The sequence below is a fragment of the Zootoca vivipara genome, chromosome 9 (genome assembly GCF_963506605.1).
Source record: "Zootoca vivipara chromosome 9, rZooViv1.1, whole genome shotgun sequence".
In the NCBI taxonomy this organism is placed as follows: Eukaryota; Metazoa; Chordata; class Lepidosauria; order Squamata; family Lacertidae; genus Zootoca; species Zootoca vivipara.
Window position 1 is genome coordinate 76892131 of NC_083284.1, and position 22925 is coordinate 76915055.

The window sequence follows — 22925 nt, forward strand, 5'->3', positions numbered from 1 at the left end:
ATATTGATGGTATTTATATCTTTGCCTTCAGTCAAAGAAGTCTTATGAGCAGAAGTGCAAAGACACCGATGAGGCTGAACAGACCTTGGAGAGGATAAGTGCCGTGGGCAACCCTAAGCAAACAGAGAAGGTATCCGAAAATCTCAGTGGTCTTTCAAGGGAGCAGCTGGGAGTTGGGCCTCCGGCAAATGCCTGCTTTTCGCTGTGGTGGTCTCCCTGTTCCCTGGTTCCTGGGTTATCCCATTTGACTCAGCTGATGAAATATTCCTACCAGTACACAGTGAGGAAACTAGGGTGTCATTTCTCCCTTAGCTGGAGGTGGAGGAGAAATTTGGTTTGGTCTGTATTTTAATGCAAACTGAATCACAGCTATCCTCCAAAATGCACAGTTCCCAAGGAATGCTTTGTTAGAGAAACTTGTGTGCGTGGTCAACAGGGAAATGACCCTTTTGTATTTATCTGGTACCCTTTTACTGAATTCACTAACACAGAAAATAATAATAGGTCTGTTCCTGTTCAGTGCAGATTGGGGAGGCTATTTTAGTCGGTTGGTTTGTATGTTAAAGATGGTATGATATATTTATTCCTTGTATGGGCTGGCTTTTGATAGTGTTGTATATTGTGCTCATGGGAAGAATTCTGGTAACTACTGAGGGTGGCTGGGTGGGGTTTGGAGGTGATTTGAGCTGTAACTCTGATATATGCATTCTGTATGTGTCACGTGTTGTTATAGATTGGGGGGGGGGGACCCCTCCAAACCCTAGAAATTAATGAATGGCAGGATTTGGATTATTTGGGATGTGAAGGGAGAAATGCCAGCTGCAGAGGAATTCCTGGGCCAGCCTTGGCCAAATGGGCAGGGATGCCCAGCAACCTAGATGGAGGCGCTCAGTGGCCAGGAGCCAGGAGGGCTCTGCTCTGTCTCCACAGCTGGAGGCTGCAATGCGTCTGAATACTAGTTTCTGGAAACTGCAGGAGGGGAGGGGACTGCTCTTGGTTTGAGTCCTGCTTGCGGGTTTTCCATCTACGGTAGGTGTTTGGTTGGACATTGTGAGAACAGGACTAGAGAGGCCATTTTGGCTTGATCCCAGTGGCTCCTCTTGTGTTGGGAAGGGTATCCAGTATTTGCAATAATGAGCATCCCTTCTTTTTCTTTCTTTTTCTTTTTACATTTTAAAAAACAAGTTTATTGATCAATTTAAAACTTTACATAAAACAAAAACACATAAGGTAAAGGTACACCTCAAATACTTCGAATCTTACAAGTCATAACCGTTTCCTATATCTCTGTATATAAAAACCCCCTTCCCCCCTCCCACCCTCCCTGCTCCCACCCCTCTCCACCCTTTCTTTCCTACCCTTTTCCTTGACGTCTTCTCTCCCTCCCCCCTGTGACCCTTGATCCTTTATTCATATTGTACATTACATATGTCAACTCTAGAGCCTGGAAAAAGAATTCAAAAAAAGTCATTAACATTAAAAATATTGGAAAAGAAGACAAAAACAAAGGGTTGGTGTGTGTTTCTTTCCTTTTCCTTTCGTATTCGCCTTCCTGCCAATCCCTGATGTATTTGTTAAACTCATGCGAACGTACTAAACCTAGTATATTTCTCTATTATACACATCTAATACGTCCATTTTTCTTCATGCATCAAAACCTTATGTATACATTTACTTTTTTCCTTCCCCCCCCCCTTCTTCTTTTTTTTTTCAATCAATTATTACCAAATCCAGTGCACCTTTAGTATATTTTTGAATATATAGTTTATATTTTGACCAATTTTCCGAGAAGTTTTTTTGTGATTTGCCCTTCAGGTTATTAGTTAGTAAGGCCATTTCTGCCAATTCCTGTAATTTATTTTGCCATTCTATCAAAGTAGGGGCTTCAGCCTCCTTCCATTTTTTCGCAATTAATAGCCTTGCAGCAGCAGTAGCATATAGAAAAAGTTCTTTCATGACGGCTGGAATCTCACTTCCAATCATACTTAATAAAAATGCTTCCGGCTTCTTTGCAAAGGTTGTTCCTAACATTTTCTTAATTTCTTCATAGACTTGGTTCCAGAATATTTTGATTTTTTGGCAACTCCACCACATATGAAAAAGATCGCCCTTATTTACCCCACACCTCCAACAAGCACTTGAAGCATTTTTATATATTTTTGATAATCTGTGAGGGGTTAAGTACCACCGATGCTGGACTTTATACATATTTTCTCTGATGACATAACTCGCCGTGAAGTTCATATTAACCTTCCATAGTTGTTCCCAACTTGCAAACATTATAGTTCGCCCAATATCTTGCGCCCATTTTATCGTATAATTTTTCACGGCCTCGTCCATTACATGATATTCAAGGAGTAATTTATACATTTTTGATAAAGTTTTGTTATTGTTATTTATTAAATTTATTTCTAATTTTGATGGGTCTTTCTCAAATCCTAATTTCTTATCTTTTATAAACATAACATAAATTTGATGATATTCTAACCATGTTGTAAAGTATTTTCTAACCTCTTCGTATTTCTTGATTGTTGTTTGTCCATCTTTTTCTATTAATATGTTATTATATGTTGTCCAGCATCTGTTCATGTTCCTTTTCTTCACGGTTGTTGCTTCTATTGGGGATATCCATTTTGGAGTTTTTGGCTCCAGATATTTTCTATATTTCCCCCATGTTTTTAATAACGGATATCTTATTATGTGATTATTGAATGCTGTGTGGGCCTTAAGTTTCTCGTAATTCAAGTAGGCATGCCACCCGAATCGGGTGTCATGCCCTTCTAGGTCTAAGAGTTCTGGATTGCTTAATGTGAACCATTCTTTTAACCATACAAAGCAAGCCGCCTCAAAATATATTTTTAGATCGGGGAGACCAAACCCCCCTTTTTCTTTAATGTCAATTAAAACTTTATGTTTTACTCTGGGCCTTTTCCCTGACCAGATAAATTTTGATAATTCTTTTTGCCAATTATCTAAAAATTCTAATTTTCATATGATTGGAATTGTTTGAAATAAAAATAGTAATCTTGGTAATACGTTTAGTTTAATTGCTGAAATACGCCCCAGGAAGGATAGGTGGAGTCTGTTCCACAGTTCTAAGTCCTTTTTTATTTCCCCCCAGATTTTTTGATAATTATTCTCAAATAAATTTAGGTTTTTTGGAGTAATCCAGATCCCGAGATATTTTATTTTCGTATGTATTTTTAACTTCGTTGCTTTTTCTATATTCAATTGTTCTTCTTTTGATAAATTTTTAACTAATAGCTTTGTTTTTTCTAAATTTAATTTAAATCCCGAGACTTTCCCATATTCTTTCATTACTTCTAATACCTTGTTCAAGCTTTCTTTTGGCTGTTCCGTAGTGATTATAATGTCGTCTGCGAACGATTTTATTTTATATTTATTCTTTCCTAGTTGTACTCCTTTGACTTCTCCTTCATTTCTTATTTTTTGACATAGTACTTCCAGAACTAGTATAAAGATTAGTGGGGATAATGGGCACCCCTGCCTCACTCCTTTATTAATTTCGCATTTTTGTGTCACCCTTCCATTTAATATAATTTTAGCTGTTTGCTTTGTATATATTGCTTTGATGTTATTGTTATATTGTTCTCCAAAATCCATATAATACATTAATTCTTTTATAAATTTCCAGGAGACCCCGTCAAAAGCTTTTTCAGCGTCGACAGCCATTAAGGCTGCCGGTTTCTCTATTCGCAAATCTAAATATTCCAGTATATTGATTATATGTCTTGTATTATTGTGGATATGCCTCCCTGGTAAAAAACCTGATTGGTCTCTATGTATTATTTCGTTGAGGACCTTTTTGGTCCTCTCTGCTAATATGTTTGTATACAGCTTATAGTCGTTATTTAAGAGAGCTATGGGTCTATAATTTGAAGTTTCTAAAGAATCTTTTCCTTGTTTGGGTAAGATTGTAATATAGCTTTATTTCCAGGAGTCTGGCATTTTCCCATGTTGTTGTGTATTATTCATTACAGTTTTCAGAGGCTCTACCAGTACCTCCTCTAGCTTTTTGTAATAGAGTGCTGACAAGCCGTCTGGGCCTGGAGATTTTCCTACTTTTGTATTCTTTATTGCCATTTGGATTTCTCGTATAGTAATTGGGGCATTTAAAATTTCTCTCTGTTCTTTTCTAAGTTTAGGGAGTCCATTTTTTTCTAGATAGTGTCTTATCTCGTCTAGGGTTTCATTTTCTTCCTTGTACAGTTCATTATAGAGTTCGCCAAAACATTTTTCAATTTCTTTAAGGTCATTTGTAATTTCCCCCTTAATTTTTAGTTTATTTATTACTCTCTCATCTTCTTTTTTTTTAAGTTGCCACGCCAGGATCTTACCAGGCTTATTGGCTCCTTCAAAATATCTTTGTTTCATTAATTTTAGTTTCCATTCGATTTCCTCGCTTAGCAGCATTGAATATTGAGATTGTAATAATTTGATATTCCTCTTTATCTCCGCATTCTCTGGTTTATTATATAACTCCTTTTCATTTTTTCTAATTTGTTCTATCACCTCTTGTTTCTTTTTTTCTTTCTCCTTTCTTTGAATTATGTTTTGCTGTATAAAGTAGCCCCTTAATACAGCCTTGCTGGCGTCCCAAACTGTTTTTATGTCTACTTCTTCTGACATATTAAATTTAAAATATTCTTTTAATATTTCTTTTGCTTTTTCTACAATACTTTCATTTTTTAGGAGAAATTCATTTAGCCTCCATCTTGTTGGAGTTTTCCTATTATCTTTTAACCAGACCATAACTGCATTATGGTCTGAAAGCGTTTTTGGTTGAATTTCCGCTTTAAAGATTTTTAAAGTCATTTCCTTTGTCACCCAGATGGTATCTATTCTTCCTGCCGAATTTTTTGGATATGAAAAGAAGGTGTATTCTCTTTGAAATGGGTTTTCATTTCTCCATGCATCTTCTAGGCCAAAAGTTTCTGTTAGCTTGAAAAAGGTATTTGGTAATTTCATTTGTTTTTTTCCCCCGGTCTTAACTGATCGATCCAATTCCGGTACTGTTACCCCATTTTGATCACCTAATAAAATTATTTTCTCTCCTACGTTCTCTATTAACTTGGTTTCTAAACTTTGATAGAATTCACTTCTCCTTTCATTTGGGGCGTATATTCCAATTACGATTATTTTTTCTCCTTGAACTGTCACTTCTATTGCTACTACCCTACCTTGTGTGTCTTTATAAATCAATTTGGGTTCTAATTTTGACTTGGCATATATTACTACTCCTCTTTTTTTACTCTTGTCTGAGGAGACAAAGTCCCTTCCTTCCTTTTTATTAGACAGAATTCTTACATGGTTTTCTGCAATGTGCGTTTCCTGAAGGCATATTAGATCAAGTTTTTGTTTTAGGAGCACATGCTCCACCTTATTTCTTTTAGTTTTTTCATTTAAACCATTAACGTTCCAGGTGAGTACTTTTAAATCCATTATTACTTTATTAGTCGGGTATTTGCAGAGTCTTTAAAAAACAAAAACAAAAAAGAGCATATACTTTATTACAGATAGAATGCACGGTAGTTGCTTTTAACTTTTAATCTTTCCGTATATCTTACTCTATTCTTCCTCTTTCTCTGAGTGAGTATTCTCCTCCACCACCCTTTCGCCCAGTTGTTTTTTCCCCCCAAGTTGGTCTTTGTATGTTCGCCAAAACTTATCAGCTTCGGCCCATGTGTTAAAGTTTCTTCTTTTCCCTTTATAAAAAAAGGAAATTCCCTCAGGAAATCTCCACCTGTGGACTATTGATTTTTCTCCTAATGCTTCCACCAGTGGCTTTATATTTTTCTCTTTTTTTCAACAACCTGACTGGGATAATTTTGTGGATTATAATGTCTACTCCCTGAATCTTTAATTTTTTCTTGCTACAAGTTTGTAGCACTAAGTCTCTGGTTTCCATGTTTCTGAATGTTACCAGGCAATCCCCTGGCCATTTATTTACTCTGGCAAGGGCTGATTTTGATCTGTAGACTCTTTCTATGTTTTGTGACAATTCTTGCTGATCTATTTCTAACCATTTTGCTAATTCTGAGGTTATTTTCTGATATATCTGCTCGTCCTGTTCTTCTGGAATTGATCTAAACCTTAACTCCTTCTCCCTTCTATGCATTTCTATCATTGCAATAGCATCCAGGATGGCTTCGTGTGTACCTTTCATTTCTGTTAGTTCTTTTCTAACCTTGTCTGATTCCCCCTTTCGCTCTCTACTTTCTTTCTGAATTTTTCTTACTCCTTCTAAGTTTGTCGTCTTACCCTTTAAATCTTGTACCGCTTGTGTTACCTCCATATTTTTCTCCTTTAGGTCATTTACATTTACCGTTAAATCCGCCACCCTCTTAACATTTTCCTCAATTTTTATACCCATATTGTCCAGTTTTTGATCTGTGCTCTCCGCCTTTTGACTCAATTCTTCTATTTTCTTTCCCATCATGTCCAATTTTTGGTCGGTAGACTTAGCATTGTCATTCAGCTCTTTTCTCATTTCTGATAAGTCTTTTTTCAAACCTAAAATGAGTTCTTTCATATCTATATTCATTTCGGACTCCTGTGTTGAATTTCTTCTGGTGTTACTTGAGCTAGTTGTTACCACAGTAGGGTTTGTTGATTTCTTGTTGATATTGGGCATATCAAGCCCTAGTCTTTTGTTTTAAGATAAAGTCCTTAAAAAATGTTGATTTTGACTTCTCCTGTAGGTGGCGGTATTGTCTTGCAGTTCCTTCTTTCACCTTGCCTTTTCTAGAACAATCTCTTTATCTGGGGCTTTATATTCAATGTCTGTAGTTGTTAAAATTTCTTAAAGTCACAGAAGTCTAGTTTCAATGAGTCAGCAAGATTTCCAGTCTTTAAATCCTTTTTTAATTAGGGGATTGTCACCAACTTGTTACTTTTACTCAATTTTTACCACATGGAAATTCAATTTTTCCACATTCAGTAGTTTGGAACATATTTCTTCTTCCCACCATTAGAAAGCATTAGTTGTCGTTGTCTTTCCCCTTCTTTATTTGGTACAGGCCAAATTTATCTTCTTTGGGGCTTAGGGTGGTGGTGAGTTTATTTGCAATTTCACATGGCTTTCGCTCCTTTTTCCTTTTTGACTCTTACCCTCCTTTTACACCCCTCACTTATTTTAATATTCAGTTCAGCAATCAATTAAAATATCCAAATTTCAACTTCAGCTCATTAGTCAATAGTCATTAGTCAATATTGCTCTTAATTATTCTTTTATTCACAGCACTTTTGGTTCTTGTTTTCTTAAAACTGGGAGTTTGATGCAACTATCTGGATACATCAGCGTTGGCCCCTTCTTTGTATATATATCTTGTGTTCCCCCGCTTTTTATACTTTCTTTCTAGGTTGGCCTCTCTTCTGCTCCTCCCCAATCTGTAGAGCACTTTTCTTTCCCTCTTTTTTCCTCTTACATTAGCGTTTCTTAGCCCTATATTTCGCTGTGTTTCTTTAAGCGCCTTTGAGCGCCTTTAAGCGCCTTTCCGCTTTTCACAAAATACAAAGTCTCTCGCAGTTTGTTACAAGGTCTCTTTCAAGAGGATTGCAGAAAAGTTGCACCAACCTTTACTGGACGCAGGGTTTTTTTTTTCTTTCCCTTTGTCGGAGGTTTAGCCGCTTGTACGCCTCAGGAGTCAGGCTTTCTCAATGCGCAGCCTCTCTTGGGGCAGGGAGTCCCCCCTGTTCCGCCACGGGGGTTTTGAAGCCTCAAAAAACCCCGTTTCTCTCCGCAATGAGTAGCGCTTCCCCGGAGCTTTCTCAGGGAGCGTCTGACGCGGTCTGCGGCTACCCTGAAGTATCCCTTCTTTTTCTTCTGCACAGCCGTGACAGTCTCCTCTTTTTATATTTCAGAGTCAGACCAAAGCAAAGCAGTGCAAAGAGGCAGCAAATGAAGCAGGTACTGGTTTAAATATCCAGAAAACATACAGTAGGTCACATGTGCCCCACGCGGCTGGGGCAGGCACAGATCCTATTTTGTCCTAGAGAATTCCTAATCATGGGATGGGGCTACACAAACAGGGACTTGTACCTCATTGGTGAACCCCTTTCCTTTGTTTTTCTGCTGCTGCAGAAAGAGTGTACAAGCAGAATATAGAATTGTTGGATCAGGCTCGGACTGCCTGGGAGCAGGAGCATATCAGCACTTGCGAGGTAAGAGGTTGGCATTTGGAAAGCACTTGATATCCATGGGTCAATGTAACCCGCAGCTTTCATGATCCACTGACGCCTAATCATTCTCAGTGCTGACATGTGGGACTTTTGCATGCCATGTTGGAATGGGGAGCAGGGTTGGGTCCGGGTTTTGCAAAGCCCTTCTGTGAGTCTGCATCACCTTGCTGCAGAAGGTCCAGGGGGCCCTTAGCTGCCCTCCTGAGTGTGGCCCCTTGCCAAATGCCCAAGCTGCCACCCTTTGACGGCAGCCCTGACGCAGAACACCATGGAGCCAATGGAACCCTCCTTTGTCCTTCATGGATCTAGGCCTTCCAGCTCCAGGAATGCGACCGAATCACCATTCTCCGGAATTCCCTGTGGGTCCATTGCAACCAGCTCTCCATGCAGTGCGTGAAGGACGATGAGGTAAGGGACATGCATGCCAGCAGTGGTGTAGTGGTTAGAATGTCGGCCTAGGACCTGGGTTCAAATCCCGCCTTTGCCATGAAGCTCTCACTGGATGGCAGGATTTGGATCCAGCCTGGGGAAGCCATGTCGCCTCTTGGGCCAGCCACTTGGGCCAGCTCTCAGCTTAACTTACCTTACAGGGTTGTCGATGTGAAGATACAATGGTGGGGGAGGAGGGCTATCTACCACCCCCTTGAGCTCCTTGGAGGGAAGAAGGTGGGATAGAAATGAAATAAATAAAACTGAGGCTAAAGTGGAAGGGAATCCCAGAAGCTCAGAAGAGATCCAAGGGATTCCCAGTAACCATTAAACAACAAAATGGCCCAGAGCGCAACACTTTCAACCGCAGCTTAAGTCCTAAAAAAACATGTTTTTGTTCAGTTTATTTATGAAGCATCTGAAGGTGCTCAGCAACCTCACCAGAATTAAGGCTGCAACAGGCTCTGCCCACAGTCTTAGAATCTTAGCCTCCGAAAAATCCATTTTCAAGGAAGCAGCTAAGATGACTGGTGTCAAAAGAAGCAAAAGTTTTTGGTTCATAAAATGTGCTGATCGCGAGACAACCCACTTCTTCCTTTTCTCGGTCTCCCAGCTGTATGAAGAGGTCCGAGTGAGCCTGGAGAACTGCATCATAGACTCGGATATGAATCACTTCATTCAGAATAAGATGACTGGGATGGAGCCACCAGGTAACCCGGCTGAGGGAACTTTTTTATTTAGCGTTTTTGGTGTCTAATTGTCACCTCTGAACTCCAGAAAGGAGGGGTGGAAATAAGGACGACTGCAAGGCCTTTCTGAGGCAGCTAGTCCACCCCCTGGCTGCTGCTACAGGAGACTTGCTGCAGAGCATTGCTTGTGGGTGGTGACCATCCAGCCTCTGCTTATCAGCAGCGTTCAAAATCCACCAGGCGCACGTTTCACCTGGCTATCATCCACTTGCGACCAAATGAAGAAGTCCGGGTGCTAGAATGGCTCCTGTCGCCTCCACCACCTGGAGGTGAATGCCTAGGAATTTTGGATCTAGACTTCTTTCACACACCAATACCACAACCTGTAAAATTATATCCATTATAATTTATCTACACAATCAGAATGAATTTCAAGAACCAAAAAGGTGTATTGAAAAATATGACTTTCTACCCGTCGGGGGAATGGCAACTAGGCGTTCCGTTTTGGTGACTGTAACCTTGGTTTGAGGAGCCATTTGATACCGAGCTTATAATTCTGAATTTCTAACACCGCTTACAGGTGAAACTTGAAAATTTAGAATATCGGTGAAAAGTGCATTTATTTCAGTAATGCAACTTATTCTTTTTTATTTTTCTTTTAATTTTTACAAATGCTTTCTTTTGGAAATTCCACAGTAATAAAACAAATAGTTACAATAATACAAAAATAAACAAAAATAAACATCACTATTACATTCCATTTATAATTGACCCGCCTAACGACAAATAATTACAATTACAACAAATAAAGGCTTGACATATCTTGCTTTGTACTTTTCGACAATATTCTAGTTTTCTGAGTTCCACCTGTATAAGCCTGTAAGAAAGGAGAGCCCCCCATCTTTCCTAAGGAGCCTCTTCCACTCTTGAATGGCCCCCACACTGCCAGGAAGGTCACATACTTAGCTGAGATCCCTTTTTGTGGAATGTGAACGTGTTTTGTTTGGATTCCACATTCTGCTGCAGCAGGAATGGGGAACTTGCTATCTGGCCCTTGGGACTTTTCCAAGCCGCCCCCCCCCCGGACCCACCTTGTGCCCCCTTCGCAGGGGAATGTCCGGAAGATCCTTTGCTTCACATTCCACTCTCAAACCCCCACCTGTAGGATTGCCCTGCCAGACCATGAGAAACCTGCCGTTCTTAACATATTGTGAAAGGTTTTAAATGTGAGCTTCAGAGGAGACCTTGGCAATGACCATGTGGGGGGGGGGGAGAGAGAGAGAGATGCTGCAACAATGCTGAGCTGGTTTTTCCCATGTCTTCCACCCCTTCCCCAATACAGCTGCCATTGGCTACGAAAACTATTATGACAGAGTCGTGACGGCTAACAGCCCAGTCCCGACATGCGGGATGATGAAGAGGTAAAGCAGGCCCATTGGGGCAACTTGAATATGGGGGACTATCCAAAGAGACTTTGGAAAGCTTTCTCTGCACAGGTGTAGAGAGCCATGTATTTGGGGGGGGGGTGTCTTGGGGAATATGCAGTCACCAGGCTCCCCTCTGTGACTTAGGACATCTCTGCTGTCTTTAAAAAATAAAATGAAATAGAATAATAAAATAATGTGAGATCGAAACACGGAGCTTTTGTTAAAGTCAAAATAAAAATAAAAAGTCAGGAGGGAATAAAACAGATACGATTATTATTAAAATTGGGTATGAAAACACAGCAGTTTAAGAGACAGAAGACAGGGAGAAAGGTCTTGTCTGTTTACAGAAGCTGCCAAATAAAATCATATTTATTTTGGTAAATCACCCTGAGGTTCTTCTGCAACCATTAATAAATAAATAATAAAGGGAGGAGTTGGGAAGGAGTTTGCCCCCCATGCGACTGTGGGATCAGCATCAACCCCCCCCCCAGCTGCAGGGAAAGTTGCAGCTCCGTTCCTCTGCAATACCAATGAACATAACTCTTGAACCAGGGATCTCGGGTGTCCCATGAAATGTCTCTCCAGATCTGAGCGATGACACTGTGCCATCTTGATGACTGGCCAAGCACTTTCCTTCCGTCTCTGGGCCCAATCCACCCAGCAGGAAAGGGCAAGGGGACTGGCTTTGGCCACTGCTTGCACACTTGGGGAGGTCAGGTGTCCAGGCAGCAAGGGTGAGGTGGGGGCAAGAGTTAGCCTGTGGGATTCATTGCCCCTTCAAGCACTGCATTCTGGCTTTGAGAAGCGTTGGTGTATTTCATGGAGGATGGGGCTGCCCATTGATACTAACCAGGATGGCAACATGAAGCCACCATGCTCAGGGGCAGTCTACCTCATGCACAGCAGTTGCAGCAGGAGAGGCTTGTTGCCCTTTTGTCCTGCTTCTGGGCTTCCCAGAGGCACCTGGTGAAGCAGGCAGGCCTTGGGTCTGATCTAGGAGGGCTCCTCTCATGTTCCTAAGAGGGGGAGCATGGCCAGGAGGCTATGGAAGTCCGCTGTAGGGGCCCTGATGAGGTCTGGGCGCTGGCAGGTGTCCACTGAGGGTGACCCTCAACGCTGGCCATTGACAGGGGGTTAGCAATCCTCTTGCTCTGCAACTCATCCTGGCTTCTTATGGCTCCACAGATTCTCTGGATTGCTCCATGGAAACAATCGAAACACCTCTGACAGTATTATTCCCACAGCTCCACCAGCTGGTATGTTTGTTCAACTGATGTTCTTTTTAGGAAGTGAGCCCACATTTTTAAAGGGCCATTGGGACCTTCTCAGGATCAAACACAAATCCACCCCCTTCACTCTTTTGGGCATCGCTGTGTTAATCTGTTTAAAGGGATTCTAAGCTTGCATCCGGTGGGTGTTTTTTCCCATTCCGCCAAGAGCACTTGATGGAGAAAGGGGGAGCCCTGCAGGGGAAGGGGGGGGTCTGCTGTTCGCCTCTTGTCATGCTCTGCTTGCCTCTGTGTAAGATTGGGGGGGGGGGGGGCAGGGGAGAGGGAGAGGAACAGTGGAGCCAGGAAATCAGGTTTTGCCCGAGCAATCAATGGCATTAGCAAAAGCACCACACAGAGCTCGGCTGGTGGTTGGGGCTTGGGCGCTTTGTGCACGGAGACCAGCTGATTATTGCCCCTGGCAAAACCTGGTGCCCCTTTGCAGCTGTGCCTGCAAAGGACCTAGGGTTCCCCTGCGTGGGGCAGGGGGTGTGGCTTGCGGGCCACATGGTGCACAGAGTGCAGCTATTGCAGCAATGCTGTCAAGACTCTGTCTTGCAAAGGAAGTGAAACCTCAAGTCATACCAGCCCTGGAGGAAGCAGGAGCAGGCAGAAGGATCTCGGAGATGCAAAGATTACCTGAGTTTGGTTTTGCCACAGAAGAGGTGTTGCAGAAAGCTGCCTGCCTGCCTCCTCCTCCTGCTGCTCACTGCAGTGTGATGATTATGATGATAAATAAACTTTGTATTTAGTTAGTTCATAAGATTTATACACCACTTGAATGTTTTAAAAAAACCCTCAAAGATAAAAAATTACAACATATCAAAGTTAACATGCACATTAAAATTACCTCAACTTTATAAGCATCTGTGTGGGCTTGTCTAAGCAAGAATGTTTTTAGCAGGTGCCAAAATGAATGAGTCTAGTGAAGGCGCCGGCTTGATTTCAATAGGCAGGGAGTTCCAAAGTTTAGGTGCTGCCACATTTAGGGCCTCCCCTTCGAAGGCATCCTTACAGCCCTCCATGCTCTGAGACCAGAGGACCGCCCCCAATATCAGCTGTTGAGAATATTGATATTGATGGAGGGGTGTCTTTCTTGCCCATGTATGGAGGAATTTTAAAACACTTCTGTTCACACAGGTTTTTGATGGCTGAAATATAGTTATTGGCGACCGTGAAAAAAGTAGCTGTGAGATCCAATTGTTTTTGTTTTACAATTTTTGTATTGTGTTTGCTGCCCTTTGGGAGGATAGAAATCAAATAAATGATCTCTAATAGTTATCCACCCCAGAGAATTAATCTGATTTGGTGTTGCTAGTTTGTTCTGTATAATTTTATGATGTTTTAATGATTTTATTGTACACTGCCATGATAGTTTTAATGAGCTGGCGGTTAATAAATACTCAAGATAAACAATACCCACCCACCCATCCTCCTTTTTTTAATCCCAATCTTTGAGGTACAGTACTTGAAAACAATTGCTGAGGCCAAAATATTTCCTTTGTGCTATGAATGCATCATGGCATTAATGTGGTTATTAAGGCTAAATCTAGACAGACGGGTCCAATTGCACCTGCTGAGCCGACTGCCTTGGAATTTACTCAGGGTCTCAGGGTCCCGTCTTCAGGGTTGGGGAGGTGATGGCGACCTAGGAATGAGGTTGGCAATAAAAATCCTACTTTCTGAGCACTTGCACAGGATCCTTTGCCTCTCAAAGCAGTTAACCCCTTTGTTCCCACAGCTGAGAAAGCAGATGGCGTTTATGCAGCAATTCACGTGGCCCAAGAAGAAGAGTTTTCTACATCTGAGGACTACAAAGTCCTTTATGATTACACAGCCCAGGTAAGCACCAAATCCCTCTAGGTGCATAGTCTGCTTAAACAAAATCAATATCATCAATCCAAACACAAACTCCAGGAGGTAAATGTGGGATTATTTTTATTGGCTGATTGATTGATTGGATTGCCTTGAAGTGGAGGCCATGCACAGCTGACGTGCTCCCTCGCAGGCCACTTTCGTGATAAAAACAAGGATAAAAACCCTTAAGCACAAAGCCACAAAGCAGTTCCAATTAAACAATCCCAAGAAATGGGAGCTGCACAGAGAGCTCTTCCCCTATCTCTCTGCATGTAGTAGAATCATAGAATCATAGAATCATAGAGTTGGAAGCATAGCTGCCAAGTTATCCCTTTTTTAAAGGGATTTTCCCTTATGCTGAATAGGCTTTCTCGCAAGAAAAGGGAAAACTTGGCAGCTATGGTTGGAAGAGACCACAAGGGCCATCCAGTCCAACCCCCTGCCAAGCAGGAAACACCATCAAAGCATTCTTGACATATGCCTGTCAAGCCTCTGCTTAAAGACCTCCAAAGAAGGAGACTCCACCACACTCCTTGGTAGCAAATTCCACTGCTAGTAGTAGTGGTAATTTTATTATTTATACCCTACCCATATGGCTAGGTTTTCCTAGCCACTCTGGGCGGCTTACAGCACATAAAAATTCGTAAAACATTAGACATTAACAATTTCCTGAGAGGGCTGTTCTCTTTGACATCTGGTGGGAGGGTGTTCCACAGGACAGGGCGGGTGCCACTACTGAGACGGCCCTCTGCCTGGTTCCCTGTAACTTTGCTTCTTGCAGTGAGGGAACCGCCAGGAGGCCCTCAGAGCTGGACCTCGGTGTCCGGGCAGAACGATGGGGGTGGAGACGTTCCTTCTGGGCAGAGGCCGTTGAGGGCTTTCAAGGTCAGCACCAACACTTTGAATTGTGCTCGGAAACATACCGGGAGCCAATGTAGGCCTTGAAGAAAAATCGGCTTTTGGTCCACGTGGGAACCAATGACACTGCAAGCCATAGCCTACAGAAGATCAAAAGTGATTATGAGGCTCTGGGCAGGAAGTTGAAGCAATTAAATGCACAAATTGTCATCTCATCTGTCCTCCCAGTTGAACGACATGGCCCAGGGAGAGAGGGAAAAATAGGGGAAGTGAACAACTGGCTTCGCAAATGGTGCAAACAGGAGCGGTTTGGATTCTTAGATCACGGTCTGCAGTTTCTTGAAGATGGACTTCTGGCAAGTGATGGGCTGCACCTCACAAAAATTGGAATGTTTTTGCCATGAAACTCAAAAACCTCATCAGGAGGGCTTTAAACTGACTTATGTGGGGGAGGGAGACAGTGGTCCTGAAGGTAGGAGTCTATCAAGTTCTGAAGATGATCATCCAAATGTCAAGGACCAAATGGAGCAAACAGCATGCAGACCTAGTGGTGGGAGGAACATATCCTTAAATAAGAGATACGAGGGAATGATCAATGGTCTTCAATGTCTGTATACTAATGCACAGAGCATGGGAAATAAACAATATGAACTTGAGCTCTTGGTACAGCAAACTAAATATGACATAATAGGCATCACTGAAACCTGGTGGGATGAGTCTCACGATTGGAATGTAGTAATAGAGGGATACAATCTATTTCAGAGAAATAGACCAAACAGGAAAGGAGGAGGAGTGGTGTTATACGTCAGGGATGTGTATACCTGTGAAGAGATCCAGGATTTAAAACTTCAAAGCCATATAGAGAGTATCTGGGTCAAGATTAAGGGAGAGAAAAATAACAGTGATCTCATTGTATGAGTTTACTATAGATCCCCAAGCCAAACTGAGGACACAGATGATGCCTTCCTGGAACAGATGGCCAACCATTCAAAAGGAAATGAGATAGTAGTAATGGGGGATTTCAACTATCCTGATATTTGTTGGATGTCAAAACTCAGTCAAGAGCATAAGGTCGAACAGATTCCTCATTGGCCTTGCAGAAGTGGCAGGATCATTAGGTGGGACTCATCATGCTCTTCTGGAGTTTATTATTCAGCGGAAAGGAGCAACCAAGCATACTAAGACTCAAATCCTAGACTTTAAGAAAGCCGAATTCAGAAAACTTAAGGAAACGCTGGGTGAGATACCATGGACAGAAATACTAAAAGGGAAGGGAGTTCATGATGGTTGGGAGTTTGTTAAAAGGGAGATATTAAAAGCACAACTTCAGGCAACACCAATGAGACAGAAACATGGAAGAAAGAAAGAAGCCAGGGGGGCTATCTTAAGAACTGAGTTACGATTTAAAAGGGATATGTACAAAAAATGGAAAAGGGGGGAAATCACCAGAGAGGAATTCAAACATATAGCCAGCACGTGTAGAGACAAAGTCAGAAAAGCTAAAGCACAGAATGAACTCAGGCTCGCCAGAGAGGTTAAAAGCAACAAAAAGGGCTTTTATGGGTATGTCCATAGCAAAAGGAAGAACAAGGAAACAGTGGGGTCACTTAGAGGAGAAGATGGTGAAATGCAAACAGGGGGCAGAGAAAGGGCAGAACTCCTCAATGCCTTCTTTGCTTCAGTCTTCTCCAAAAAAGAAAACAATGCCCAACCAGAAGAATATGGAGCAGATCATTCAGCAGGGGAAACACAGCCCAGAATAAGTTAGGAGGTAGTATGAGAATACTTGGCTAGTTTAGATGTATTCAAGTCTCCAGGGCCAGATGAAGTACATCCAAGAGTATTAAAAGAACTGGCAGAGGTGATTTCAAAACCACTGGCAATAATCTTTGAAAATTCCTGGAGAACAGGCAAAGTTCCACCCTTTGGGTTCGGTCAGTCAGTCAGTTACAAATCCACTGAATGGTAGCATTGTCTAGCCCACATTTTACCAGCTTCTTTACAAGAATATCATGGGGCACCTTGTCAAAGGCCTTGCTGAAATCAAGATAGGCTATATCCATAGCATTCCCTTCATCTACCAGGCTTGTAATTCTGTCAAAAAATGAGATCAGGTTAGTCTGACATGACTTATTTTTCAGAAATCCATGCTGACTTTTAGTGATCACAGCGTTTCTTTCTATATAGCATCTAGATAAGGGAAGTAATAGTACCACTGTATTCTGCTCTGGTCAGACCTCACCTGGAGTACTGTGTCCAGTTCTGAGCACCACAGTTCAAGAAGGATACTGACAAGCTGGAACGTGTCCAGAGGAGGGCAACCAAAATGGTCAAAGGCCTGGAAACGATGCCTTATGAGGAACAGTTTAGGGAGCTGGGTATGTTTAGCCTGGAGAAGAGAAGGTTAAGGGGTGATATGATAGCCATGTTCAAATATATAAAAAGATGTCATATGGAAGAGGGTGAAAGGTTGTTTTCTGCTGCTCCAGAGAAGTGGACATGGAGCAATGGATTCAAGCTACAAGAAAGAAGATTCCACCTAAACATTAGGAAGAACTTCCTGACAGTAAGAGCTGTTCGGGAGTGGGATTTGCTGCCAAGAAGTGTGGTGCATTCTCCTTCTTTGGAGGTCTTTAAGCAGAGGCTTAACAGGCATATGTCAAGAATGCTTTGATGGTGTTTCCTGCTTGGCAGGGGGTTGGACTGGATGGCCCTTGTGGTCTCTTCCAACTCTATGATTCTATGGCTGGGAGCAGGGCTGTTGGGTCCTGCTGCTGCTCCTGTTGTTCCACAATACTGCAGGTGGCCTTCATGTTGGGAAGTTGAATGGCAGCTCCATCAGCTGCTAGAGCTCCAGGGTAAGAAAACTCTTTGTGGGCACCAAAGTCACAAGTCAGCGATGTGCTCTGTCTGGATGCCTGGTATCCATAGCAGCTGAGCATGTTCACAATTTGATTTGGGTCATGATAACCAGATTATTGAGTTTAGCATACATTAACAAAATGAAGGCCATCACCTGATTAAAAAAATGTGTTGATCAATCAACTAAGCTATAATTAATTGGTCAGTCAGTCACTTAATTTTGCTGAAGGTTTTGCTTGTTACTAAAATTAACATTCTGAAAAAGGGGGAAAGAGGCTGAAGGGGCTCCTTGGCCCTTTATTGTATGTGGGCCTGGGGGTGGGGGTGGGCTTCAAGGCTACAGGCTGATTGTGGCCCTCCAGGTCTCTTTACCTGGCCCTCCAAACTCTTCCCAGGCAACACTCCACTTCCTAGCCACTAGCTCTGCTCCAAACCTGGAATGTTTTTGCCTGGCATGAATGTGTCCTTGATATCTGATAATCTCCCTTGCTTGTCTGGAGGGTGTTTGTGTGTGTTTGTGTGTGCAGAAGCCTGCCTAATGTGCAAAGGGAAACTTTAGTCTTGTTACTCCACCCACTTTTGCCTCTGGTTCCCCACCCATCAGAGCACCTGTAGCAGCGCCTGGGTGGGACCGGGCAGCTCCACTCCCAACTATAGGTGTGGGAAAAGCATGTACCAACAGCAGCCAAAGGCTGTCTCCACCTGGATAACTAGGGAGTTGGGCAGAAGGGATTTGGCCTAGCCTTCTACCTGGGATGGTGGAAAAGCCTGGGACCTTCCAGCTTCTGCTGGAGCAAACCTCTCCAGTCCTCCATTTGTTCTCTTTTTCTAGAATGAGGATGAGCTGGATATGCAAGCAGGTGATGTCATCTCCATCATCGAAGTTGGTGATGATGGCTGGTGGACTGCAGAACAGAACGGAAAGCAAGGATTTGTGCCTGGGTCTTACCTGGAAAAACTTTGATGAGAGGAGCAACCTGGAGTGTTTTGATTTTCCCTTCTCTGAATTTCCCCTAGAAATGCCTTTAAAAATCCATCTTTGTGAATGTCATTAAATGAAGAGCTATGGGTCTACACTTAAATTTAACAGAGATTGCTGCCTGGTGTCCCATGTTGCTAAAAACAAAACAGCACAACTACAAGATACATCCTTATCTATTTTAGCACCACCCTCTGAATATACTTAAGGGTCTGGCTCTTCTGTTTCAGTGTATCTTTGTGTGCATGCACACAAAAGCTCATACAAAAATAAAAACTTAGTTGGTCTTTAAGGTGCTACTGAAGGAATTTTTTTTATTTTAGCAGGGTTTGGTAACTTGTAGTCTTCCTGCTGTTGCTCAACCGCAACTCTTTGTCATCCCTGACCATTGGTGGGGTCTGATGGGAGTTGGGAGCGGTGCAGGTTAGCAACCCCAGGTTTATGATTTCTAAGATGATGGCCTCATAAGGCATCCAGAGGAAGAGGACCTCTCTAAAAGACCCAGCTGGGCAGCAACACAGCCGTTTCAAGTGCCACTCTGGAGGTATGTCTTGGTGCTGGTGTCTTTCTTCTCTCCAATTGATGGAACCCAAAGCACATAGATCAAACCAGCCCTTTCCTGGCTCTGCAGCTGCCCCCTGGAAATGAAGGTGGGGGAGCTGTCATTGGAGCTGCACTTAGCAATCATTCAAATTCTCAGCTGCCCGGGATCAAAAGCTCCTTTGGAGGGGGATGAAATGCACTTGCAGTTGTTCCACTGGGGTGCCAACACTGGCTTCCGCCGCAACTAGAGTTTAGGGTTCCAGCAGCTGAGAATTTGAATACAGTGGTACCTTGGTTTTCAAACGTAATCCGTTCTTGGAGACCGTTCGAGTTCTGAAACATTCGAAAACACAACAGCTGACAGCTAGTGCTCAGGATCTTGCACTCAGCGGAAGCCGTGTGGCATGTTTGAATTCCGAGGCGTGTTCAAAAACCATGCATCTACTTCTGAGTTTACAGCATTTGAAAACCAAAATGTTCGTCAACGGAGATGTTCGAAAACCAAGGTACCACTGTACAAGTGGCAAGCAGCAAGTGGAAGGCCTGAGACCTGTGACCTGTTCTGGGGACCCCTCTTGCAATGACATGCCAGACCATTTCTTTCATTAGAAAGAAACCCATCCTGTAAATTCTTTCAACTTGCTGATCCCTGCAGGCCTCCTAAGGCTACTGACGTACCCATCTCCCAATGGAAGCCAAATGAAACTAGAGGCAGCAACTATGTATGAGCACCCTGGAGTCTCATGCCCTTTGCTCACGGGTTGGATAGACTGAGCAAGGGCCTTTTTGAGCCCCTTCTGAGCCATCTACACCCAACTATGCCAGCATTTATTTGCTGCCCACTTGCATCGCATGTAGGAGCTACACGAGGAGAGAGCACAGAAACAAGTCACCTGGGACTCAATCCAGCTTTGCTCTGGAGGTAGAGTCTGCTTGCTTTAGGAGGGAGGCGGGGAGCATCTCCTGCGCTTTTGGGGTTGACGCTAAAGGTATAGAAAAGAAGCAGGTGCCTTTAATAAATGAAAAAGGAAGGAGACAAGAATGGTCTTGTTCCCTGACAGGGTTGTGTGAGACGGCAAATGATGTGAATACTAAAGAGTTATTTAATATATGATTTAAACAAAAAAGTCATTGAATTTTCCTTGTTTCACTGATGAAAGTTATGTTACAAGTAAAACATTAACAATTCATCAGCGATGTTATATTTTTTAAAAATGTACGTAGTCTAAAGTATATAATTGCAGACATATCATTTAACAGCATATCCAGAAGTTTAAAAATAATAAAAAATAGATCGCAATGAGCAGAATAGTTTAATTTTCTGTTAAACTCTCTTAGCTTGTCATTTTACAGACTGAGAGTTTGGACTAGTCTTTTTGCTGTTCCAAGACCACCTAATACTACTATAACTGCCTAATTTCCATTGCTAAATTACCACACCACTACATCCAATTCATGCCAAAATAAAAACTTAGTTGGTCTTTAAGGTGCTGCTGGAAGGAATTTTTTTATTTTGTTTCAACTACATCAGACCAACACGGCTACCTACCTAGCTACATTTATCTCTTGTCCATCCAAAGATAGCTGCACAATGCCAAGTGCTCAAATCAGAGGAACAGAAATGTTAGGAGTAACAGGGGCTTCCTTCTCCCTAACAGAGTCTTCAGATTAATCTGTGGAGCAGCACCTTAACAGTGGCAGGCCCCACAGCTGAAACCATAACCCTCTGGCCAGAGAAAACACACTTTTGTGGGCAACTTTAAGCCTAGACAAGTTTATCACGTCATATTCTGAACTGGGCGGTATATAAATTCAAATAATAATAATAATAATAATAATAATAATAATATGATGATGATGGAAGTGGCTAATCTTCAAGATGCCACAAGGCTGTTGCTTTTGCTACAACAGACTAACACAGCTCCCTCTCTGAAAACCTTAGTCCCAGGACTAGACAAGCGATCATTTATTGAATGATGTTCTTCCCCCCCATTCCTTGTCCAGATCACTTCATAACTGCTGGCATTATACAATAGTGGAAGAACACCCCCCAAGCACTTTTTTGTAGGGATGTTTTGCAGGAAATTCCAATAGACTACATTTCTTCCTCCTCCTGCAGAACTCCATTAGCAGGCATTATAGAGAACCTTATTAAAATGTTAAGAGTCAGTCTTTCTCCGATTTTCTTCTTCCTCGGGTGAGTCTGCCACTGTCTTCACTTGCAGTTATGGGTAAATCTTTTAAAATACATGCACTTCAACTACTGCTCTTTCAATAGAAAAGGACATGACAATAGGCTTATTTCCTTTGAAATAACATGGGTGTTTATTAGCTGATGAGCTTGGGAAATAAGGCCTGTCACTGGTGCAGCTTAATCCCTACTTCAGTCAAAACAAAAGCCTCTGGTGAAGGTTCCTTTGCAGCTGGACCCAGAGGAAAGCTGGTTCATTTGGCACCCTTGTCAGGATTTGTAATCTGATTTGGCGGATGGTGTGCAGGGGAGGGGCTGTATGACAAAAGGCTTCTGCTCAGGGTGACTTCAACCAGTGGCATTCAGAAAGGGAGGGTTTGGCTGCAGGGAGCAGAGGCCAGTGGAGGAGCTGCTTGGGAAAGTGGTGATCTTTCACCCTTCTCCCAGTCAGAAGTGGGATCAGACAATGGGGCTGGGAGATGTGAGAAAAGTGTTGCCTTTGAATGGAAAATGGCAGGTGCCCCCAATCTCGGCCACTGTGGGCTTATGATATTCAATACTAAGCTGAGCAAGGAGGCAGCGGAGTTTGGCAAAGTGTGGGACCCAAGCGGCACTCAAGAAAGGAGAAAGGACCTCTGATCTATACTTGCTCAGAGCCGGCTTCTCCTTGAAACTCATTGCTGTTAGGAGTTCCACATTCCAGATGCTGGGATGTATTTCTTAATCTATTAATTTGAATGTGTAAACCCACCAATTGCTACAGGCTCAGGGAAGACAGATTAACCCCAAGTGTTTTGGAAAAATAAAATAAAGCAATTAAGTCATTATCAATGTGTGCCAGCAATACCCTGCTGCTGTTTATATATAATCAGTTGCAGGGGAATAAACGGACACAAAATAGACATTAAAAATGTTAACACTCAAAATAGTGGGAGCATTTCGGTCTTGTTGGACATTCAGTAACAGAATTGGAAGTTGCCATGCTTTCACTGAAAAGTATCAAAAGTGGGACTCCAGAAAGAAGCTGCTGAATTAGAATTCTTATGAAGACACCATCATTATCTGTTCTGGCGCTAAATGGAGTCTGGTAGGGACTGGAACAGTTCTTTTTTTTGCCTATTCATTTAAGAGCTGCAGTCTCCTGCCCTTTTCAGTTGACTCTGTTTACTTGCCTGTAGCTCCTGGCCTCACTTTGCTCTACAGCTGTCTAAAAAGAGAGAGGCACCTGCCAATCGGAGGTAACACTTCAGGCTGAAGTAGACTCTGGCCTACAAAAACTTATGCTACCATAATATTTGGACTGAAAAAATGTGGAAAGGTGAAGGATTGCTAGACCACACAGCAAATAAGTTTGCTGCAGCCAGATAGACCGTTGTGTCGAACACCCCAAAAAGCACCACCAGTCCGTTACAAATGCTTAATTATGGTTATACATCAGAGATGGAGAGTTTCTTTCTGTCTATCCACAGCCGCGTTCCCTCGGGAGAACCTGTCCAGGGCCACACACTGGCTGAGGGAAGAAGCACTGGGTGGGTGGACCAGAGCACAAAGCAGAGCAGCCCACCCCTCTTCTCCAGAGGCTGTAGGGGGAGGTTTGAACTGGCAGGATACGGGGGGCTT

At 42.6% G+C, this 22925-nt stretch overlaps 1 protein-coding gene across 2 annotated transcripts in view; it reads left to right on the plus strand.

The window, feature by feature from the left end:
• The window catches only part of PSTPIP1 (proline-serine-threonine phosphatase interacting protein 1), a 50972-nt gene extending 30581 nt beyond the window's left edge, over window positions 1–20391 (plus strand). The window contains exons 7-15 of one of the 2 annotated variants that reach the window (XM_035112177.2): window positions 32–130; window positions 7885–7930; window positions 8105–8184; window positions 8512–8610; window positions 9245–9341; window positions 10663–10741; window positions 11933–12003; window positions 13757–13857; window positions 18425–20390. In XM_035112177.2, the coding sequence (XP_034968068.2) occupies window positions 32–130; window positions 7885–7930; window positions 8105–8184; window positions 8512–8610; window positions 9245–9341; window positions 10663–10741; window positions 11933–12003; window positions 13757–13857; window positions 18425–18556 (804 nt within the window). In that variant the 3' untranslated portion in view covers window positions 18557–20390. Of the gene's footprint in view, window positions 1–31; window positions 131–7884; window positions 7931–8104; window positions 8185–8511; window positions 8611–9244; window positions 9342–10662; window positions 10742–11932; window positions 12004–13756; window positions 13858–18424 lie in introns of both variants that reach the window. The other variant, XM_035112178.2, reaches the window with a different exon arrangement.
• Window positions 20392–22925: the final 2534 nt, after the last annotated feature.